The sequence below is a fragment of the Gymnoscopelus braueri genome, assembly GCF_963280865.1.
Source record: "Gymnoscopelus braueri genome assembly, chromosome: 19".
Classification (NCBI taxonomy): domain Eukaryota; kingdom Metazoa; phylum Chordata; class Actinopteri; order Myctophiformes; family Myctophidae; genus Gymnoscopelus; species Gymnoscopelus braueri.
The window spans coordinates 35,128,836-35,148,716 of NC_137621.1; the positions used below are offsets into that span (position 1 = coordinate 35,128,836).

Genomic DNA, 19,881 nt, shown 5'->3' on the forward strand with positions numbered 1-19,881 from the left:
ATCCCTTGCACTAATACTAGGGTAGAGTCAGTGCCAGTAATACAGTACATAAACCTGGCTTAGGCATTAGAGGGAAGATGGGTGGGAAACAACAGGTTTGTCATTAAGAGTGATCAAGTGAGTACATACATAAAACTCATGCACACAAACACATAATAAATGAACTCATCTATTAAGAGATTTCAACATGGTTTCGTCAGCTTTTGGTACACAAACAAACAAAGCCTGCAGTATCGGATACGGCAAACAGGGTGAAAAAAATGTTCACACACTGCAAATCAAATGTGACAAACTTTAAAAGAAATGTGATGACGAAACGTCAGGAAGGAGCTGAGAGCAGGCGGCTGCATTGTTCACTTTGATCTCTGGGTGTTTTTTTTAATCCCTTAACTGTGTTTTCCACACAGTTTGGAATGAGGGGGGGAAAACTGTTTATGATTTTCATAAATCCCACGGGGTTAATGGAATAATGGAATCTGTCACAAATTTAGGGGATTGAGGTTAAAAACAGACACCGGTCCAAACAGAGACGTCATAATAATATTGTTTTAAATATGGTTCATGTGCATAGAAAACATGTGACACACTACAATGGCCTAATTTCAATGCATTAACCCGTGAATTCATTTATAGATAATGATACTGTATTATATTTTCTAAGCACCTTTCAAAAACATTTGTTTCGCGAAATATTATTCAATAAAAGTCATAAAATAAATGATTGATTGAATACTTTATTGACGGCTTGTTTCCATTGTGGTCCATTAAACATTCATCACTCAAACAATTGGACAAAAACAAAAAAGAAGAAGAAAATCTAAATGTACAGTTTAAATTCATGATACGACGGGGATACAACATATTGGAGAATACAACCCAGGGGGGAGGCAGCTGGGGAACGAATTTAGCTAAGTCCAAATTGAATGTTCATGGAGCCATGCTTTTAGGTCATCCTTTAATGGGGAAGAACTTCATGTGTTTCTCTCCTGATCAGTGCTTCTCGGATCCACTCGGGTATTACACATAACAATAAACAGACCCAGCACCCTGGGTAATAGAATGGGCCCAATCTGGACCAAAAGACCATAATAAAACACGGACCAGAGCCTGAACGGATCTCAGGTATTGTCTCGGCGGGTTTTCATTTTGTGTGTAACTGTGAAGACCTCTACTACAGACCACAGTAGGAGAAAGAGATCCCAAAAGTTGCATTTGAAATAAGAATAAGAGTAAAGCTATAATCTCAAAACAAATATACATAAAGTGTGTAATAAAGAGTTCCTCAGCCTCAGATATCAAATATGGGAGTGTATCTACAGTCATATACTATACATAAAGTACAGAGTACCAGTGTAATGGGAGCATGTGAAGACTGACCTTTCGACAGCGCTCAGCGCTTGGCTGTGAAAACGGTCCCTTAAGCCCCATTCCCACTGGCATGTAAAGCCAGTTATCAACTGGTAATTTCCCATTTTGGCATCCTGTGGGAACATGTGTTCGTCTCGAATGTCGGTTTATTGCGCTCCACAAATATACCACATCCTACCTTGCTGGATTTTCATAAATGTTTTCCAGCGGCTGGTGTGGCAATGACAGCTTATCATGTCTGTAGAGTATGACGTCTTTGAGTCCTTTGAGGGATAACTCAGCATGGTGACCAGAGCAGAGTTAAATAGCTGGTCTGCAAGCCTACAGGTGGATGCAATTGTTTACGTTTTTCCCAAATACATATTTTTATAATCCCCAAATTCTTAGTCTGCCACTCTTTGTAGTGCTCTTCAATGAAGGGCAGTACAGTTCCCATACCAGGTGGTGATGAAGCTCGCCAGGATGCTCTTGATAGACCGGCCGGAGGATGAGGGCTCATGCTGAATTTCTTCAGTTGCCCGAGACTGCACAGACATTGTGGGACCCTTTTCACCACGTGTGTGGGTGGGGTTGTCAGAGGTGTGTACGCTGAGAAACGATTTACCTTCTCCAGTGTAACACAGTCGATGGAGATGCGCTCTCTTCTCTGCTTCCTGTAGTCAACGATCATCTCTTTGGTATTCTTGACATTGCTGTCTCCTCATCGTTGACCTGATCAGGCCCTTCAGTGTTGTGTCGCTTGTCAGCGCTTGTCAGCATACTAGATGATAACATTGGAGCTGTGCATAGCCATGCAAACGTATGTGTATAGGGCGTAGAGGTGAGGGCTCAGCACGTAGCCCTGAGGAACTCCTGTGTTGAGGGTTGGTGGTTCTGATGAGGTGCTGAAGTCTGAAGAAAAGCTTGTGTGGCTCAAAATGTTACCACTTTTGCAAATTTAAGGTCCTTTTAATAGAAGCTATTTGGTCTGCAGATTATTTCGTTATGCCCATTCTCACCAACTGGCAATGGCCAGACAGGAAGTCCAGTATCCAGCTGCACATGGTTGGGTGCTGGCCCAGATCCCCGAGCTTGGTGTTGAAAGCTGAGTTGTAGTCCACAAACAGCCATTCGCAAACAACAGTTATTCCCCTCCGGGTGATTAAAAGGCAGTGTGAAAAGCCATGGCAATTGCATCGTCAGTAGAACTATTTTGACAATAAACAAATTGCCTTGGGTTCAGCATGGCAGGTAATACAACAAAAATAATGTCCCTCATCCTCTCAAAGAATTTACAAACCATTGAAATGGAATGACAGGACTTTGATTGATTCACAATAAGGTTACAACAATGTTATAATAATACAAAATACATTGCAACATGCAAACAACGCATATCGATTGTCTTGCATGAGACATATTTCTGAACGGCCCTCTGTCATTAAAATGTCCCTGTAATCTGTAAAGTTTGATTGTTAATACATTTTGTCAATCATGTTTGTATTACCAGTCAAACATTACAATTTAAAACTTAAGTGTCCGGTCAGCAATCCATCTGCCTGGTCTATTGCCTTTTAAGGGAGATAGACTAGGCCCTTTGAGGTCTCAACTGGATATATTTACTGTAAGTACAGTAGTATATGCATTTCCCCACATACCAATAAGCAGGTTAAATCATTGTAATTAATCCATTGTAAAGTGTTAAGACAATTGGGATAAGCAGACACATATTGAGATTCCCCGTAGAAGCATTATATTTTCCTGTGAATGTGATTAGGGACCATGTGCTTTTTAGCCAAGGAGAACCTGTTTTTTTTTTGTGAGTGACATGCTCCTACCATTATGTATAGAGGTGAATTTAATAACACCCCCTGATCTTATGGTGCAAGAGATAAGCTCTGGCCTCAACCATTGTTCTGATTGCATGCGAACATAATTCACTCACACACACAATGAAATGATGCATTTCCTTCAAAGTCTGGAGGGTGTTGGCACAGGGCTATTTGAAGGAGGTGATTAAGACACAGGGTGATGGGCTCTGAACACTTACATCAGATTACATTCCATCACAACCAATCACGATGCTGCATGGAGATGTCGGCAGGGGAAGATGAGAGGATGGTGCTGCCAGGACTGGGTTGATGGATGCAGGTTCTAATCCCCCCTTTACTCCAATGCATGTATAACAACTGCTGATTAAATTGGTGTCCTATACTTATTTGTCTCTCAATGTCATACAGTTGTCTAGAGTTCATGTGTCAATTTTATGAGCAGCTTTTGTGGGTTTAATCCCCCTTACTTTCGTGTGTGTATTACAATTATTTTGTCCACGTGCACATAGTATATGAACGTAGTATATTTCAAGAAGGAGAGATCACAGTTAACATCCTAAGCCATCTTCCGCTGCACTCGGAGGAAAACTGCAGCCGAAAGTTTGATGGAATGCATTTTCACACGTGAATTGTGTCTTATGAGCGGTCGGGTTCTTTTGCAGCCAACCTACGCGTGCATACTGGCTGCTATCAGTGTAGCGTTGACTGATAAGCGCTCTGTAGATCAGGGGTTTTGAAAGTGTGAGGCACACCCCCCTTGTGCACAACAAATAAGTTTACCCAAACTGCTTGTGAGTTTTAATGCCCCTTACTCGTATATATATATATATATACATATATATACGCACGCACGCACGCACGCACGCACGCACGCACGCACGCACGCACGCACGCACGCACGCACGCACGCACGCACGCACGCACGCACGCACATGCCACCTGATTCGAATGCTATCAATGCATTGAATGGGGAAATAGGCGAGTGTATTAGACCTTTGAATGGGCGAAATAGGCGACCTACTTACCTACCCGCGATTTATCAGACCATTCATTGGGTGTTATCAAGACATACTGACCTACCAACTGACATGACTTAATAGTTCAGTTTAGGTTTCGCTTTTGGTTTCGGACCATGACGGAGGCGCGCAGTCACAGGCGAACTGTCACCCCGTGAAGGACCACCGAGGGAGCTAAGGCGACCGAGTTGCCGTCCTGAACGGTGCGACGTTCGCCTGTGCCTACTCAGCGCCGTTCGAGTTATGTACCGATAGGCACAGAATAGTAAATATTGTTGTGGGGACTGCTCCGCCTCCAAGTAGGTCAGTAGCTCCTGAATGAATGGTCTGATAAATCGCGGGTAGGTAGTAGGTCGCCTATTTCGCCCATTCAAAGGTCTAATAAACTCGCCTATTTCCCCATTCAATGCATTGATAGCACTCGAAGCCGGTGCACATGCAGCAGATGCAGAGGCAGGTAAATGTATCAACTTCTAAGTGTTATGTTAATTCATATTGAAACATCTCAGTTATGCAGCAACCGACAACCACAGTGTGACAACCGTTGTTGTACGACGGTGTCCACAACAGGGCAAACAGGACGTTGATTTGAAGGGGCTAGCTGAAGAGAGCTATTGACAACTGTAACACAGAAAAAGGGAGGATTACTCGTTGCTGGGGTTTGTCTGTAATCATTTGATGACTCAATGGATCGACCCAGTCCTGAGAGCTGAGCGGGAGGGTAAGGGCGAGGGAAGGACATGGATGGAATACTGATGGTGATTGGTAACAGAAAGAAGTGAGGGCCACTGATTGCGGCGCCTCACCGGTGGCTAATGCTGACATTTTCATCCAATTAGCACAGCTTACCATCATCAAAGAAAACGAAACTTTGAGACAGGTCTGCAAGCAGCAGGAGAGAAGGGGAGAAGAGGAGAGAGATTAGAGAAACAGTTTAGTTACATCTTTATCAATGGAAAGAGTGATCGATAAACAGGTGATTTCTACAGAAGCACGAGTACATTATACAAAGACAGACACACAGTACAACATCACAGCACACACCACACACATTCACTATTACACACGCACACTTACTCATTCACAGGTACGTACTTTAAAGTCTCCGGCTGAAGCCGAAGCTTCATTTCCTGCACTCCTGTCTCATGCATATTAAATATGATCTCTCAGTGCACCCCACCCCCACCACACACACACACACACACACACACAATTTCTGTGGTAGCCGCCACGCGCTGCAGATCTTATCTTGATTAGCATCCACATGCCATTACCGCAAATTGGATTTTATCATCGACAGAGTTTCCAGTACATTCAGCTGGAGCCAAAAGAAAGAAGTAGGGAGAAAAAAAAACATCCCAAGATTTCATTGAAGAAAAATAAAGACGGGAGACAATTACATGCTGGCTGTCACTTTTCATGTGAATAAAAGGGCTGAAATTAATGGTTTCCGCGTGTTAGCATTGTGATCATTCCTCCAGATTGGTGGGGTGGATTTTATTTTATTTTTATATCTTCTCGCTGTGGAAAAGTCATGCTTTCAGCCTGCTTGGGATAGATGTGTTATTAGAAGCGAGAGGCATAAACACATAAACACTTTTCCTGTTGAATGGAACCAATTGCCTCATGAATACAAGGCTGCCATCATGGAAAAAACACGTAACTGCAATTTCGGCGGCATTGTTTGTTTTCTCGCTTGTATCAAGAGTTTACGCGCTTGTTTCTGCTTTGAGTGCATTTCGAGTGTATTTCATGCCCCTTTTGGGCCTTTTGAAAACTGTTAAAGCCTCATTGTGTGATCTCAGAAAGTATGTGACTGTCAGTGAGAAGTCAAAGCCTTCTGCTCCTGCTTTCCTGGACAGCGTGCTCTTTGCAGACACGCGTCGTTTCCCATCAGCAGCACCTTCTATTAACCCGTTCAATCCGGGAACGCATCTGTGTCATTTTCAGTCTTCTTTGGCTATTCAAAACTAATGCAAATCTTTGAATACATATTTTTTAAAGTGAAAATCTTTGCTTCTGGGGGGTCCCTGGAACAAAACATTTTGAGATGGGGGTCCACGGTCAAATACATATCTAAAATGTTTTTATTTTCCATGTCAAGGACCCCCAAAATTATATGTATTTGGCCGCGGACCCCCATCTCAAAATATGTTGTTCGAGGGACCCCCAGAAGCACAGATCTGAGTTAAAAATGCTCGCTTTAAAACATGTATATTCAAAGATTTGCACAAAGTTTCCAAGTTCATAGCGCGGCACTCGGTGCCGTGCTATGAACTTGTATATCTGCTATTTTCGGAAAGCCAAAGACAACTAAAATGACACAGATGCGTTCCCGGATTGAATTTGTTAAAGAGAGGATTTTCCTGCTAGTGCGTGTTCACAATTATAAACATACAAGGGTTTTCCTGATGTGATTCGATGAGCTCAAATAAATAAATAAACAAAGGAAACAAACAGGGGGAGGATTATGTAAATGCAGGCAAAGTACTGAGCCGACTAGACCGATCAAAGGTGACAGCAATTTAGGGAGAAAATGACGGTACAGTCATCTCGCCTAGGCAGCAGCCACACTGTAGCTGCTAATGTGTCAGAGGAGGAGACAGGGATTAGTGAAAACAGAGGTGGATCAATTCATGCAGACGCCATCTTCATCAACATCATTTCCTCCTCCATTGTCATCATAATCATTGTGACCGAAACCATATTCAAGATCCCCGTCGTCGACAATCAACAAACAGGTGCTCATCACCACCACTGTTGTCAATGTCAGGATTATAACCATCATCATCAGACAATATCATTGTCATCCTATTAATCATCCTCATCGCCTTCATCATCATCATCATCACCGCCACCTAGTAGCACAGTGTTGCCTCACAGCACGAAGGTCCTGGGTTTGAATCTGTGTGAAGTTTGAGTGTTTGCCCCATCATGTTCACATTGGTTTCCTCCGGCACCAAAGGACATACAGTGCATGCTGCCGATGCACTTGTGCAAGGCACTATGACTAGCCTTAGAGCTGGAGCTGGTCCCCTGGCACTGCTCAGTGACTGTCCAATGCTCTTAATACTTAGAATGGGTCAAATGTAGAAAACAAATCATCAACGATCATTGTCATCATCATCATCATGATTTCATGAATATCATGGTTTTGTTTTATTGCTGTGGAAAGTAATGTATACTTACTGCAGCAGTGAAATATTTGTATTTTCCGCATGCAGATTGTGAAAGCTGTGTGCTAGTATGGAATCTCAGGAGGAAAAGAATTGAAGAATGGGAAATGTGGCCTCTTCTCCTCCTCTCCTCAAGCAGGGACCAAGACTAATTATCTCTGCCTGCTTTCATCTTTTTCATTTCTCTAACTCTCTGTTCTTTTGGAGGCCTGTTATAATGTCCCCCGTTCTCTTTATCTAGTCATTTTTCAGCATCACGCACCAAATGAGCTACTCTGCTCACTGGCTATATCGCCCTCAACAAGTGGGATTGAACGAAGATAGGAGAGAAATTAATACCTGCAGAGGTACTGTATGTCGTCCTGCCGATAGCATAGCTTGGCATAGCCTGGTTACAATGTGACCCCTCCCCCCCCCCCCCCCCCCACACACACACTTCCCAAAAAGAAAGGAGGCGCCTTTGTTTGGCACCTGCAGAGTATGATGAAAATCTTAACCACTTATATACTTAATTGACTGGGGTCCCCCAAGGCTCTATTTGGTTCACTTTTTCCTAAACACCAATTCTCTTTGCCGAAAATAGCCTATAATTACCACTTGGGAAGCCACTGAATGGTTTCATTCCAAAACACACACTATATGAAATCAAATAATCCATATAGGCCTAGAGGTGACAAACAGTATATTTGTTTTACTGCAAGCTCATTCCAAATGTGTTAAATAATCAAATGTGTTTAATTTACAGCCATCAGAAGGTGTAAAAATGGTCTGGCAAGTGTCAATAGTGAATGATTGGAGTTTTGCGTTACGTTATGCCCCAATCATCTCTAGCAGCAATGGTGAAGAAGTTATAATAAGTTACATAAGTTATAGGCTGCAGTGACACTTGCCACTGCCAACAGAATTATTTTAATGCTGTCACTTACTGCATTATGTTATGTTTTATGCAATTCCCAAACTTCTCATGACTAGAATATTACCTGGCTAGGAACCTTGCAGTTAACCAACTAAACCCTATATACTTTGTTGACATATCATGAATTGCTTAAAACTGTACATTTACTTTTTTGATCATGGTCTGTTACACTGTTGTTTTTGTCCAGTTGTTTGAATGTTCAATGTTTAATGGACCACAATGGAAACAAGCCTTTGGCTTGTGTCTCATCCATTTGTCGTCTTTTCTACTCATTGTACTGCTGTAAATGTGTCAATACAAATATTCAATCAATTAATCAATCAATGACCGAGGTCCCCCAGGACTCTATCCATGGCACCCTCCTTTTTTCCCCTCTACACCAAATCTCTTCGCCGAAAATAGCCGCTCTACAAGCTCACAAGTCGCAACACGACGCATTGTGAGCATGTAGATCTCCAACTTTGCGGATCGTTCACCTTTTGTGAGATGCCCAGAACAGCTGGGCCGCTAGGGGTCAAGTGGCTAAAACTGTGGCCATGGGGAGTGAGGGCCTATTTCTAGGGCAGTCTTGGAAATACATATACAGTCAAGGACTGGAAGCTGAGGGTGTCCTGGTGGATGAGCCAGTTAATGGGCTCGCCAAATTAGCTGATGGTGCTGGTGGTGGTAGCAGTGATGATGGTGGAGTAGTGTAGTGGTGTGGTGCATGATGAGCTGATGACCAGCCAGCAGCCGAGGCCGTCTGGAGAGTATCAGAGAGGCCATTTGAAAAGCTAAGTGAGTAATCGATGACAGAAGTCAATTATCACCTCCCGGATCTGTCAGGGCCGTCTGTGCTGTTGAGGGGCACACGCACGCATGCACACACGCACACACACACCCACGCACCCACACACACACACACACACACACACACACATACACACACACGCACCACCTCTCAGCAGCCGTCACCATCCACTGAGCTGTCTACTACAGTCGGTCACAGAGCTCTCCAAACTGTCTCACTATTATTACAGTCTGTCTTTTTTCTACACACTCTGTTAGCCAGGCCATCCCCAGTTAGGCATTTACTGTACACTGCATCCATCCTGCATCAATACTGTAGACAGAACATTATTGCGCAGTTAAGCTGCATTAACACTGTTGAACAAATATCCGTTTGGATTTTGTCCAGCCTCTATCCTGCATCAGCGTTGCAGGCAATTCTTTCCTGACTGTTAGGCGGTGACACCAAAACCAGGACAGCGTAACACAAACACAGTGTTAACTCCTGCGTTTGGATTGAACCAGCAAATTAACAGACCATTCCTTGTACTGAAAAGACAGCAAAGCCACTGTATCGATTTCTCTACTTCTTTTCTTTACCCTTTCCCTCTACATGCTGTTAAAGTGATACACAATAAAATGGAGGTTTAATTTAACTGAGCTTGACATCTAAGTGTTCATTATTTACACTTTCAGGGATAAACTTGCTGTGCAGCTAGCTCAGGGTAATATGGTAAAAATCAAATATCCAAATATTTTTGACCATACCTCGATATCGATATTGTGACTATAATATCATACTGTGATGATAATATACATTATTATTTTACCCAAACCTTTTAAAGATATCTGATCTACAAGCTCACAATGCATCGCAATGCGAAGCATTGTGAGCTTGTAGATCGGCTATTTTCAAAATTTGTGAACATTATTTTAACATATTTGAAAGTATAAAATAGGGAAATTAATCAATTTATTAAATTAGTGATTGAAACCAGGAAAAGACAAAAAGTATGCCTTATCATCCCACATGATATCTAGTCGATAGAGACGATTGATATAATATCAATATAGTATCAATATTTTGCTCAGCCCTATGTGCAGCCACTCAGTGCTTCTCAACACTGGGTTTCATGGAGCTGTCATTGTAGCTGTCTAATCACGGACCATGTTAGACTTGGGATGCCAGATGAATGCAATTACAATACCTTCCTAGTAGAATACAAAACCGGCAGTAACAGGCATCTGTATCGGCATCTGTAAACTGTACATTTTTACTGTAAAGTCCATTTATACACTCTCGGAGTTAAAGAAACACTAAGGAAATGACAGTGTACTGTTCGGCAATTCTGTCTTCTTCAATGTTTTGCAGAGAGCTCAAACGACCATACTGTTTTCCAAATGTCTAATTACCAGAGTGGCTCTCTCTGAAAAGATGGCGAAACTAGTTTTTCTTTGCTTTGCTTTGTACTTTAAATTCTATTCTCTCTCCCTTCCCTCTAGATGCCATTACACTGGGACAGAGCTCATTTGAGTGTTTATCTTTATGCCTCTCAGAGAATTCTCTCTTTAATACAGAAGAACCAGATTAGCATGATAACAATATTAGAACAACAGAATAATAGTATAGTTATATAAATAAAAAAAAGCATAACAACAACATAGTGTGATTCTTTGTTAGATCATTACTCATTAGAACCAACGGCTGCAAAAAGAGGGAAAAACTTTTACAAACAACCCCTGGGGACGGCGTACAAGTGCAGCGCGTGTCAGCCCCGCGAACACACAGTAATAAAGTGAGACTCGAACAATGGTTAGATAGCGTTATGCAATCAGGCTGATTCTTCCCACACTAATGGGCTGGGGAGATAATGTCTTAACAAAGTGAGAGGTCTGCTGTATTCACACAAAAAGGACATGGAGCTGAGAGGATGGCACTAATACCACAAGGATCCGTTAAATCCATGATAGGCAGTGGACCAGCCTGAGCCTAGCAATATAACTTACCTTCCATAAAGAAAATGGCTTCAAATATTTGAACCATGTGAGGTATACTTGATTAACATATCAAACAGGCACATACAAAAGAGGGATTCAGTTCCTGTCTCATCTCTGTACTTCTACATTCATTATGCGCTATATAGAATGTATACGCTACACACATACTGTAGGAAGAGTCACTGGGATCATACTGTATATGTCCATACAGCACTCTATTGAGTATTACTAATAAGATTTACTATTTTGAGCCTTTTACTATAATAATCTGTTCCTTAAACATAAAGCAATGAGCAACAACTGTCGGGTATTTCTGCAAAAAAAAGAAAATGAAATGAAATAAACAATTGGATTCAACTTTAGTTCATTTACCATTGCAGTAAATTAAACAAAGCCAGGGTATGAAGACAGGGCACTAGATCCAACGGTGTCAGATGAAGTAATGCCCTTTTCAGTGCCCCCAATCTATGTGCGCACATCCCAGCTGTCACATACCTTAACCACGACCGCAGGGAAGCAAGGAGGCACCACTTGCAAGGATTTTAAATTGAGCTACTAGCATGATTAGATACGCAGAACACATCTCTGTATTTAAATGATGAGAAACAAATGTTTCTGCTTTCAACAGCCTATACCTTCATCCTGTGACAGCCAATGTGTTTTTTTTCCTGTGAGTTCACATAACTTGAAATGTAAAGGTAGATCATATCACAGTGTCAGTCAAAGCGATGTTGAACTTTAGAAGAGTCTTGGGTTATACAGCTTACCTGGCCATAACATAGTTATGTCCAAATATTGTTTATCATCTTTTATCTGTTGCCTCTGTGCTCTTTGAACAAGATTTTTTTCTCTCTCAATTCACTCACATGCAAAAAACACGTCTCGCTGCAATGGGATCACACAAACTGGCAAGGCACTCGGGGAAGGCAATGGTCCCTTCCCTGAGTAATGATAGCTGCCTACAAACACAGCGCTGGAGTGTGTTGACACAAATTCTTAAGTTATAAGTTATAATAATCGGCTATCTTTTGTTAAGGAGTCCTGGTACTGTAAGCTGATATTTCACAATGTGCAGTGGGCTTTTAACTGTCTCAAAACATTTGCTTCTGTGTGTTTGTGTGTGTATTTGTCTGTGTGTTTGTATGCATTATCTAATTAGTGTATGCATCTACTCTTAGTTCTGTCTACAGGGTCCCCACACATTTTTAGCAATGAATTTCCAAAACTTTTCCAAAACTTTTCCAGAATATTTAGCCCAATTTCCAGGCCTATAAAACAATCATTCAGCGCAATAATGTGTCTCTTACTCCTATGTACAATGCCCAAAGATAGGCAGTGTAGCAAAAATAAAGCATAGAATATAAAATAGTACAATTTCATTCAACATTTCGTGCAAAATTAGGGCATAGTGACCCTGCGAGCGAAAATAGGAGGGGTGGACGACGTCGTTGCGCGGTTCGTTGTCGCTCGCGGTAGGTCAGGACGGTCTCATTCAAAAACATGTATTTTAATGAGATTTCATCGCCCGCTCGCTTCGCGTCACGTCGCATCACGTCGCATCGCTGGCAGTGCGGATGGGGTGTTACAAAGCCTGTTTGGCCAAAAACTACTTATGTTACATATTTTATGTAATGTTATACATGTTTATGAAAATGTTTTGTATAAAAAAATATCAATAGCCAAAAACAATGCATAGCCAAATATTTTTCCAGGACCCTTGATAAATTCCAGGACCTTTGATCAATTCCAAAACTTTTCCAGTACTGGATTTTTTAAATTTTTATTTCAAAATATTTCCAGGAATTTCATGACCGTGGGGACCCTGTGTCTATGTCTTTAAAGTGCCTTCGTCTGTAAAGTAACCAACAAACACATACAGTAAAATCCTAGTTTGTCTCACCTATGTGTCCGTCTTGCTTGCATGAATGTATGAATGGAGTTAAAATATACATATATATTTGAGTGTTCACGTCCATATGAAAAACAATGTAATACTATAGGCAGAGTCTGTCTTCACCATTTACCACCTCCAAAATAAAATGAGTGTTTGTGTTACTATGAATGTACATTTGTGGTGTTTTTTTTGTATCTGTGTGTATACCAGCATGTGTTTGCTTAGTACAGTAAGTATTCTTCCGCAGCAGCGTATTCACACTTGTACACACATAACTTTGTTTCTGTGCATTGCTTGAGTTTGTATGCATTTATTTTGTATGCATTCTTCTATACACTCAGTGTGCAAAATTCACGTTTGTAGCATGAACACATGTAACAACTGAGTGGGTCCTCACCATTGACCTCCTGAGCACCAGCGTCAGTGAACAGCAGGCTCATCACCTCCTCAAAGTTGCAGGCGGGCTCGGACAGGTGGCTGTCCTGCCCCACATGGTGAAGCATCCGTTTCAGCACATCGTCCAAGGAGGCTGCCGTCTCGTCCAGCAGGATGCTGGCCCTTGCCAGGAAGCCATCAAGGTCACGATGGGCACGGACCTCCTCCTCAAAGTTCATCAACTTCACATACTGTGGGAAAGATGGTTTCGTTTTCACAATGTTCACTAGGGCAGCAGATGACAAACATTTTCATGTCAAGGACCCCCAAACTGATACGTATTAAGCCGCAGACCCCCATTTGAAAATATTTGGTGACAGGGCCCACCGTAAGAGAAGATCTTTGCTGTTAGATTAGATTAAATACAGAATTATACAGTTGTTTATGCTGTAGGTGGGGAGAGAGAAACCTATGATCTGAATGGGCTTTTCTGCCTTTATTGATAGTACACAGTAGAGAGAGTGAAAGGAAACAGGGAGAGAGAGACAGGGAGTGACACGCAGCAAAGGTCGTCGGGCTTGGATCGTGTACTTTTAATTGTTCAGTATTACAGTACAATTGTATTAGTTCTTTGGGCCATATATTGACTCAGTAGCGCACCTCTCTATCCTTCTTCTTCATGTAGTTTCCGCCACACTGGATGCCTTACGGCACTTTGCTGTTTCCCACAGGTCGGGAGTATAATGCAGTTTGTACTATCTTCTCAGTGCAAATTATTTACACTGCCCAACGTTCCCTGTAACGTGCGCGCGTCGTGCGCGGCAAATCTATCTAGCGCAGATAGATTTATGTATTTAGTTTTCGCCTGTTTAACTCTGTCTGCCTGCCCCTGTGGTCTGCCCGCACCGCAAGACCCACTGCTACGTCATTAGGAAAACACACACACACACACACACACACACACACACACACACACACACACACACACACACACACACACACACACACACACACACACACACACACACACACACACACACACACACACACACACACACACACACACACACACACACACACAGAAAGAATGTTTTTCATTACTGGACACCAGTGCTTTATTTGATTTGTTCAGTGTTTACGCATCTTGCATCTCACTCTGTGTGTGTGTGTGTGTGTGTGTGTGTGTGTGTGTGTGTGTGTGTGTGTGTGTGTGTGTGTGTGTGTGTGTGTGTGTGTGTGTGAGTAGAAGGAGGACACTTGAGCTTTGTAACGCCATATACCGCGACAGTTATGAAAAGGAAAAGGACTTTATTTTGTAAATGTAATAATAGCATATAGCCTATATTGTAGATGTGAGGGCCGCGTAGCCTCTAGTACAGTATATTCTCTCAATGGATTACCTTCTAGCTGGTGAAATTATAGTGAAATTAACCTCTTTCGACCTGGCATCCCTATTTTGTGCATGTCATAGGCAAACCTTTTCAAAAACAGTGATAAGCGCATCGAGACACGTTGTGAGCTTGAAGATCATCTATTTTTGCTATTTTTAAACAGTGTTGATGTGGTTAAATTTGTCCTCATTTTGCTGGGGACCCACTGAAACCCCCTCAAAGACCCATGGGGGTCGAGACCCCACTCTGAGAACCACTGCACTAGAGGAGGAAAAACTATCAATCTAATAATTCACTAATCAAAGTAAATCTTAGTCGCAAGCTGGACAGAGAAGGCTGCTTTTTATGTTGTCAACACAGTAACTGACTAAGGATGGTTAATTTACGTGCACATTTAGTATACGTATACTGCACTTGAATATGTTCCATATAATATCTGAACACTACTATGCATGTAAATACCGTTTATGTTTTTATGGATTGAATCAGCAAGAAATCACACACAATTAGGAGTGATATTTACGTACCCTTCTTGACGTGTTCAACAGCACGCATCCAGAATCGTCTGTGTCTGAGGGGAAATAAAAGCAAAGGAAAGGGATGGCTCAATTAGACACAAAGTGTTGGTAATCAAATACCCCACAATGAATACTGTAATTTACATAAAAGCCAGGTAATTTGTAAGCAACTGTAACAATCATCGTTAACAAAACTAAATGATGCAGGGATCACAAGTAACCACAACAGAAAAAAGGAAACGACAGAAAGACGGAGAGACTGAGGGCGCACTTTTCTAATAGTGATGGAAATCTCTAAAATCTCTCATTCAACAAGGATTGGCAGTCGTCTGCTGATGAGGTCCTTAATACACACTCTGTAGAGCTGAGACAAGAACATGCCTCTCTGATAACATACAAAGGGGCTGGTTTTACAGGGCTGCCTCTTTTAAGTAAAATAAAAGAAGAAAGAAAACGTGGACAGACCACATATTCACACCCATGTGTACAGTATATGCAGAAAACACACATTGTACTATAATACACACACACACAAACAATTAGGCATACACGTGCATACCGCACGCAAACACAAAGACAAGCACACACACACACACACACACACACACACACACACACACTACACACATTAAACTAGCAGTGTGGAGGCACCATGCTGCCAGTCATAAAGCAGAGCATTACATAAGAGTTATCAGCGTCTCCAGCGGTGGGGGAGGGGGCTTCATTGGGTTATGACGGGCTTTCCTCCATGATGCATGCTGCCAGCTCCATCTGGGAATCAATCAATGCTCCCCCCGCCTCCCAGTGACAGACAGGCGAGAGAAGCCCCATCTTCCCTTTTAACAAGCCAGTAAGCCACGGTGAAACCGCACTAATGTCAGAACATCCAGCCCCAGTGTTTGTGTGTGTGTGTGTGTGTGTGTGTGTGTGTGTGTGTGTGTGTGTGTGTGTGTGTGTGTGTGTGTGTGTGTGTGTGTGTGTGTGTGTGTGTGTGTGTGTGTGTATGCATGGGTATGTCTGTGCGTGTGTCCGTGGCATGTGTGTGTGGCTGTGTGCATGCACGTGTGTGTGTGTGTGTGTGTGGGGGTGTGTGTGTGTGTGTGTGTGTGTGTGTGTGTGTGTGTGTGTGTGTGTGTGTGTGTGTGTGTGTGTGTGTGTGTGTGTGTGTGTGCGCTGCGCGCGAGCGCATGTATGTGTTTGAACATGCAGCAAAGGCAAGGTGAGGGTAAAGTGGGGGTGATGGAATCGAAGAAGTCCTTTACATCATGGAACCCCGCAGGGGGATAGTGGCAGAGAGAGAGAGAGAGAGAGAGAGAGAGAGAGAGAGAGAGAGAGAGAGAGAGAGAGAGAGAGAGAGAGAGAGAGAGAGAGAGAGAGAGAGAGAGAGAGAGAGAGAGAGAGAGAGAGAGAGAGAACTATGCCGGTGATGAGGACTATGGCAGGTGAAGAGGAACCACAGAAGCAAGACTAGTGTGCTGGATTTTGGGGTTATCAAAGTTGTCTTCTATCAAAAGCATGGCTTGGGGTTAATCTGTACCCCGGCTGGGTGGGCGGTGTACAGATTTAGAGACCAACACCAAAACTCAGCTATAATTGCCGTCAAGGCTACGGCTGTCAGGAGATCTTCATATATTTATATAGGATTAACCACCCCCGACCCCCTCCCCGCCCAGCCCGCTGCGGCTCGCCTCCCCACTAATGTCTTCTGAATGACTCAATATATGTGTTCAAATTAATCTGGGCTAGTTGGTGGGGAGGATTAAAGAGCAGAAAGTGTTGAAAAGTGTTGAAAATGTGACACCGGCTGGTTTATCCTCCAGCTGGATCCCTCTTAAAAGTCAATCTGCGCTGGCATTAATAGTTGCTGGATGGTAGTGAAAATGATCTAATGGGTGTTATGTAATCCTACAGTATACTGTGGGGGATATCAAGGTGGCGGGACATGACAAACAGGATGGAGGGGTGCTACTGCTACAGGACGTGCTTGCCTACAGGAGACTGTTTCCCTGCAGTAATTACAGACATCAGATCATGTTACTAAATCATCAAAGGTTCATTTACCCGAAACAGAAAACATGTCAATCAACTGCCTTGTGCCCCCATGGCCAGCAAACAGCTACAGTACCTGCTTACTCAATGCAAGTCACTCTGGATGAAAGTGTCGGCTAAACACTTAACATTGAAAATGCAATTAATATTAAAATATTAAATGTCACTTATGATAACCGCTCACGACAGGACATAAAAGACATGGATTGTACCACACCATCATTAGCATAGTGTTTTACTTGACACCCAGTTTGCAAAATCAAGTGTCTCAGTTGCTACTTTAACCCAACAATCTCCTACAACTCTCACGGTTGCCCTGTCCAGTGGTGTGTTTTTTTTCGGCAGGTATACCATAATTATTCCCTCCCACACGCACATGCGCGCGTATATACTGTACGTGCACACGTGGTCACCGAATGAAATAACCGTGTGGTCACCGAATGAAATAACCGCTCTAACATATTTATGTGTGAACTACTTCAAAACGTTTTCATCAAAACGTTTTCATGAAAAGGTTATCTTCAGTTGACTTTTTTTCCCCTGGATTTCGCGAGACATGTTATTTTCAACATGCTGCTAGAAGAGAAGGGAACGTCAACTGTGGCCAGTTGAAAAGGTAAGAAAAGCGTGCATTTTTGGCTAGAGATGGTATATTCACATGCTGCTGAAAGAGAAGGGGCCATCGCGGGTGGAATATTTATTCTCTGGGCAACATACACGGTGTGTGTTTATAAACGGTCAGACAAGCGATCATAACGGATATACATTTTCTGTGACCAGTTGAAAAGGTATAAAAAACTAAAATGTCTGGCAGTGGGCAAACACAGCCAGAAATAAGTCTGGCAGTGAATGAGTTAAGCAACATTTAAAAAAAATACTGATAATAGCTGATATACAAGCTGACTATGTTTTGCATTGTAATGCATTATGAGCTTGTAGATCGATTAGTTAGACTAACTGTTGCAACTCTACTGTCAAGTAGATATTTTTCTTTATTTATCTATGCCTCTAATCGTATTGTACTTTAGGTAGTTCTTATAGTATTTTTTTTCTACTGTAGTTACAAAAGTCAAAATCCAAGGATGTGTGGTAGCACTCACCAACTTTAAAAGAAAAGGGCACAAGGACAGTGCTTCAATTTCACCAATTTGACATTTCAGCCTAGTTGGCCTTCATCGGAGCAAGGGCTACTGGGCCAAAACACTGGCACTTCCTTGTCTGACCAAAATAAATTGGTGAAATTGAGGCACTGTCCTTGTCCTTTTAAAAAAGTTGGTGAGTGCTACATCCTTGGATGTTGAGTTTTTTAAGTACATGTTTTGGGGGTTTAGCACCACAAAAAAAATCCATTCTGAAAAAGTGTGTTCAATTCCTCCTTCAGTACACTGTAGTGTTGTTGTCATTGTTGAATGTTGTCCCTACTATTTGTCCTCGTTGCCGATTAGTGTGTTTACCCCTAGGGGCAACACAGTACAGTGTTTGTTCACCTTTATCCCATTTAGACCTGAGGCCGAAAGTTTTCAGAAAATCGTCTATTTTTTATTCAACATTTAAAAAGAAATCCTGTTACTATATATATAGCAACATCTAAAATGACACAGATGCTTTCCCGATGCTTTGTTTTATAGTTTAATTTATATACATTTATAGGTGAATAATGTTTTTTCTCATTGACTTGAATGGGAAAATGGGAAAACTCCCATTAAAGTATGTTTCTCTCTGCTCCTGTAAGGGCTACAGTTACCACACTTGGTAGAGAGATTCACAGTCCAGAGGCCTACGCAGGAAAAAATACTTACACCAGTCGGCCTCATGGTGGCGCTATAACAGTCCACTTCACGTTTTGGCCTATAACTCTTGAACCGTGGATTGTAGAATAAAAATGTCCAAAGCAATTCCACTTTCACCCATAGGGGGAGCCACAAATGCTTAAACATGATTTTTGGGGGATCAATCCCCTCCGAATTACTTACACATGATCTCAGTGGTGATGTGACAATGTAATTGGCTTGCAAAATTAGTGGTAGGGGTCTATTTCTTAAACATGAAACCATATAATTTCTGTCATGAACGCAGTATCCTCGGATCCTGACGGCTTCAGTGTGATCAAGGCAACCACACTTGCAATTTCCTCAAATTGCACCTTTCTAGTTTTATTTGTCTTTCTGTGTGGTGGTGAAAATAATTTCCCATCCGATGAATAAAGTCGATCAATCAATGAATCAAATACTAGATGAAAATCAATAACGGATTATATCTTTCACCTGGAGTACGTTTTATATATTTTGTATATTATGTATTATTTCTCCTCGGAGTGCACTGATTATATTAGATTATGGTGATGACTGCCTGGTACTTAAATGTAAAAATGTATTTCATTTTATGCATTTATTTATTTTTTGTCATAATGACTGTAGTGACTCCTGAAATTCTGTGTCATTACCCCTTTTTCATGTGGGGGTCACATTCATCTGCCCTCATTTTCAAAGCAGTCAGAGTCCACTTTGGAGTTCATCCAAGTGTCTGAGACATTAAATCAAGCACTACAAAATACATTACTTTGGAAACATCATCAAAACTCAAGCTACACTGGAACAATAT

General features: G+C 42.0%; 1 protein-coding gene across 4 annotated transcripts in view; it reads right to left on the minus strand.

Moving 5' to 3' along the window:
* The window catches only part of slc4a11 (solute carrier family 4 member 11), a 122,726-nt gene that overhangs the window by 55,612 nt on the left and 47,233 nt on the right, over window positions 1–19,881 (minus strand). For all 4 annotated transcript variants that reach the window (XR_013932107.1, XM_080413858.1, XM_080413856.1 and 1 more), the window contains exons 4-5: window positions 15,241–15,284; window positions 13,345–13,573 (exon numbers count right to left, since the gene is read on the minus strand). Coding sequence is in view for 3 of the 4 variants with exons in the window: in XM_080413858.1 (XP_080269984.1) it covers window positions 13,345–13,573; window positions 15,241–15,284 (273 nt within the window). In the remaining variant the exon portion in view is untranslated. The remainder of the gene's footprint in view (window positions 1–13,344; window positions 13,574–15,240; window positions 15,285–19,881) is intronic.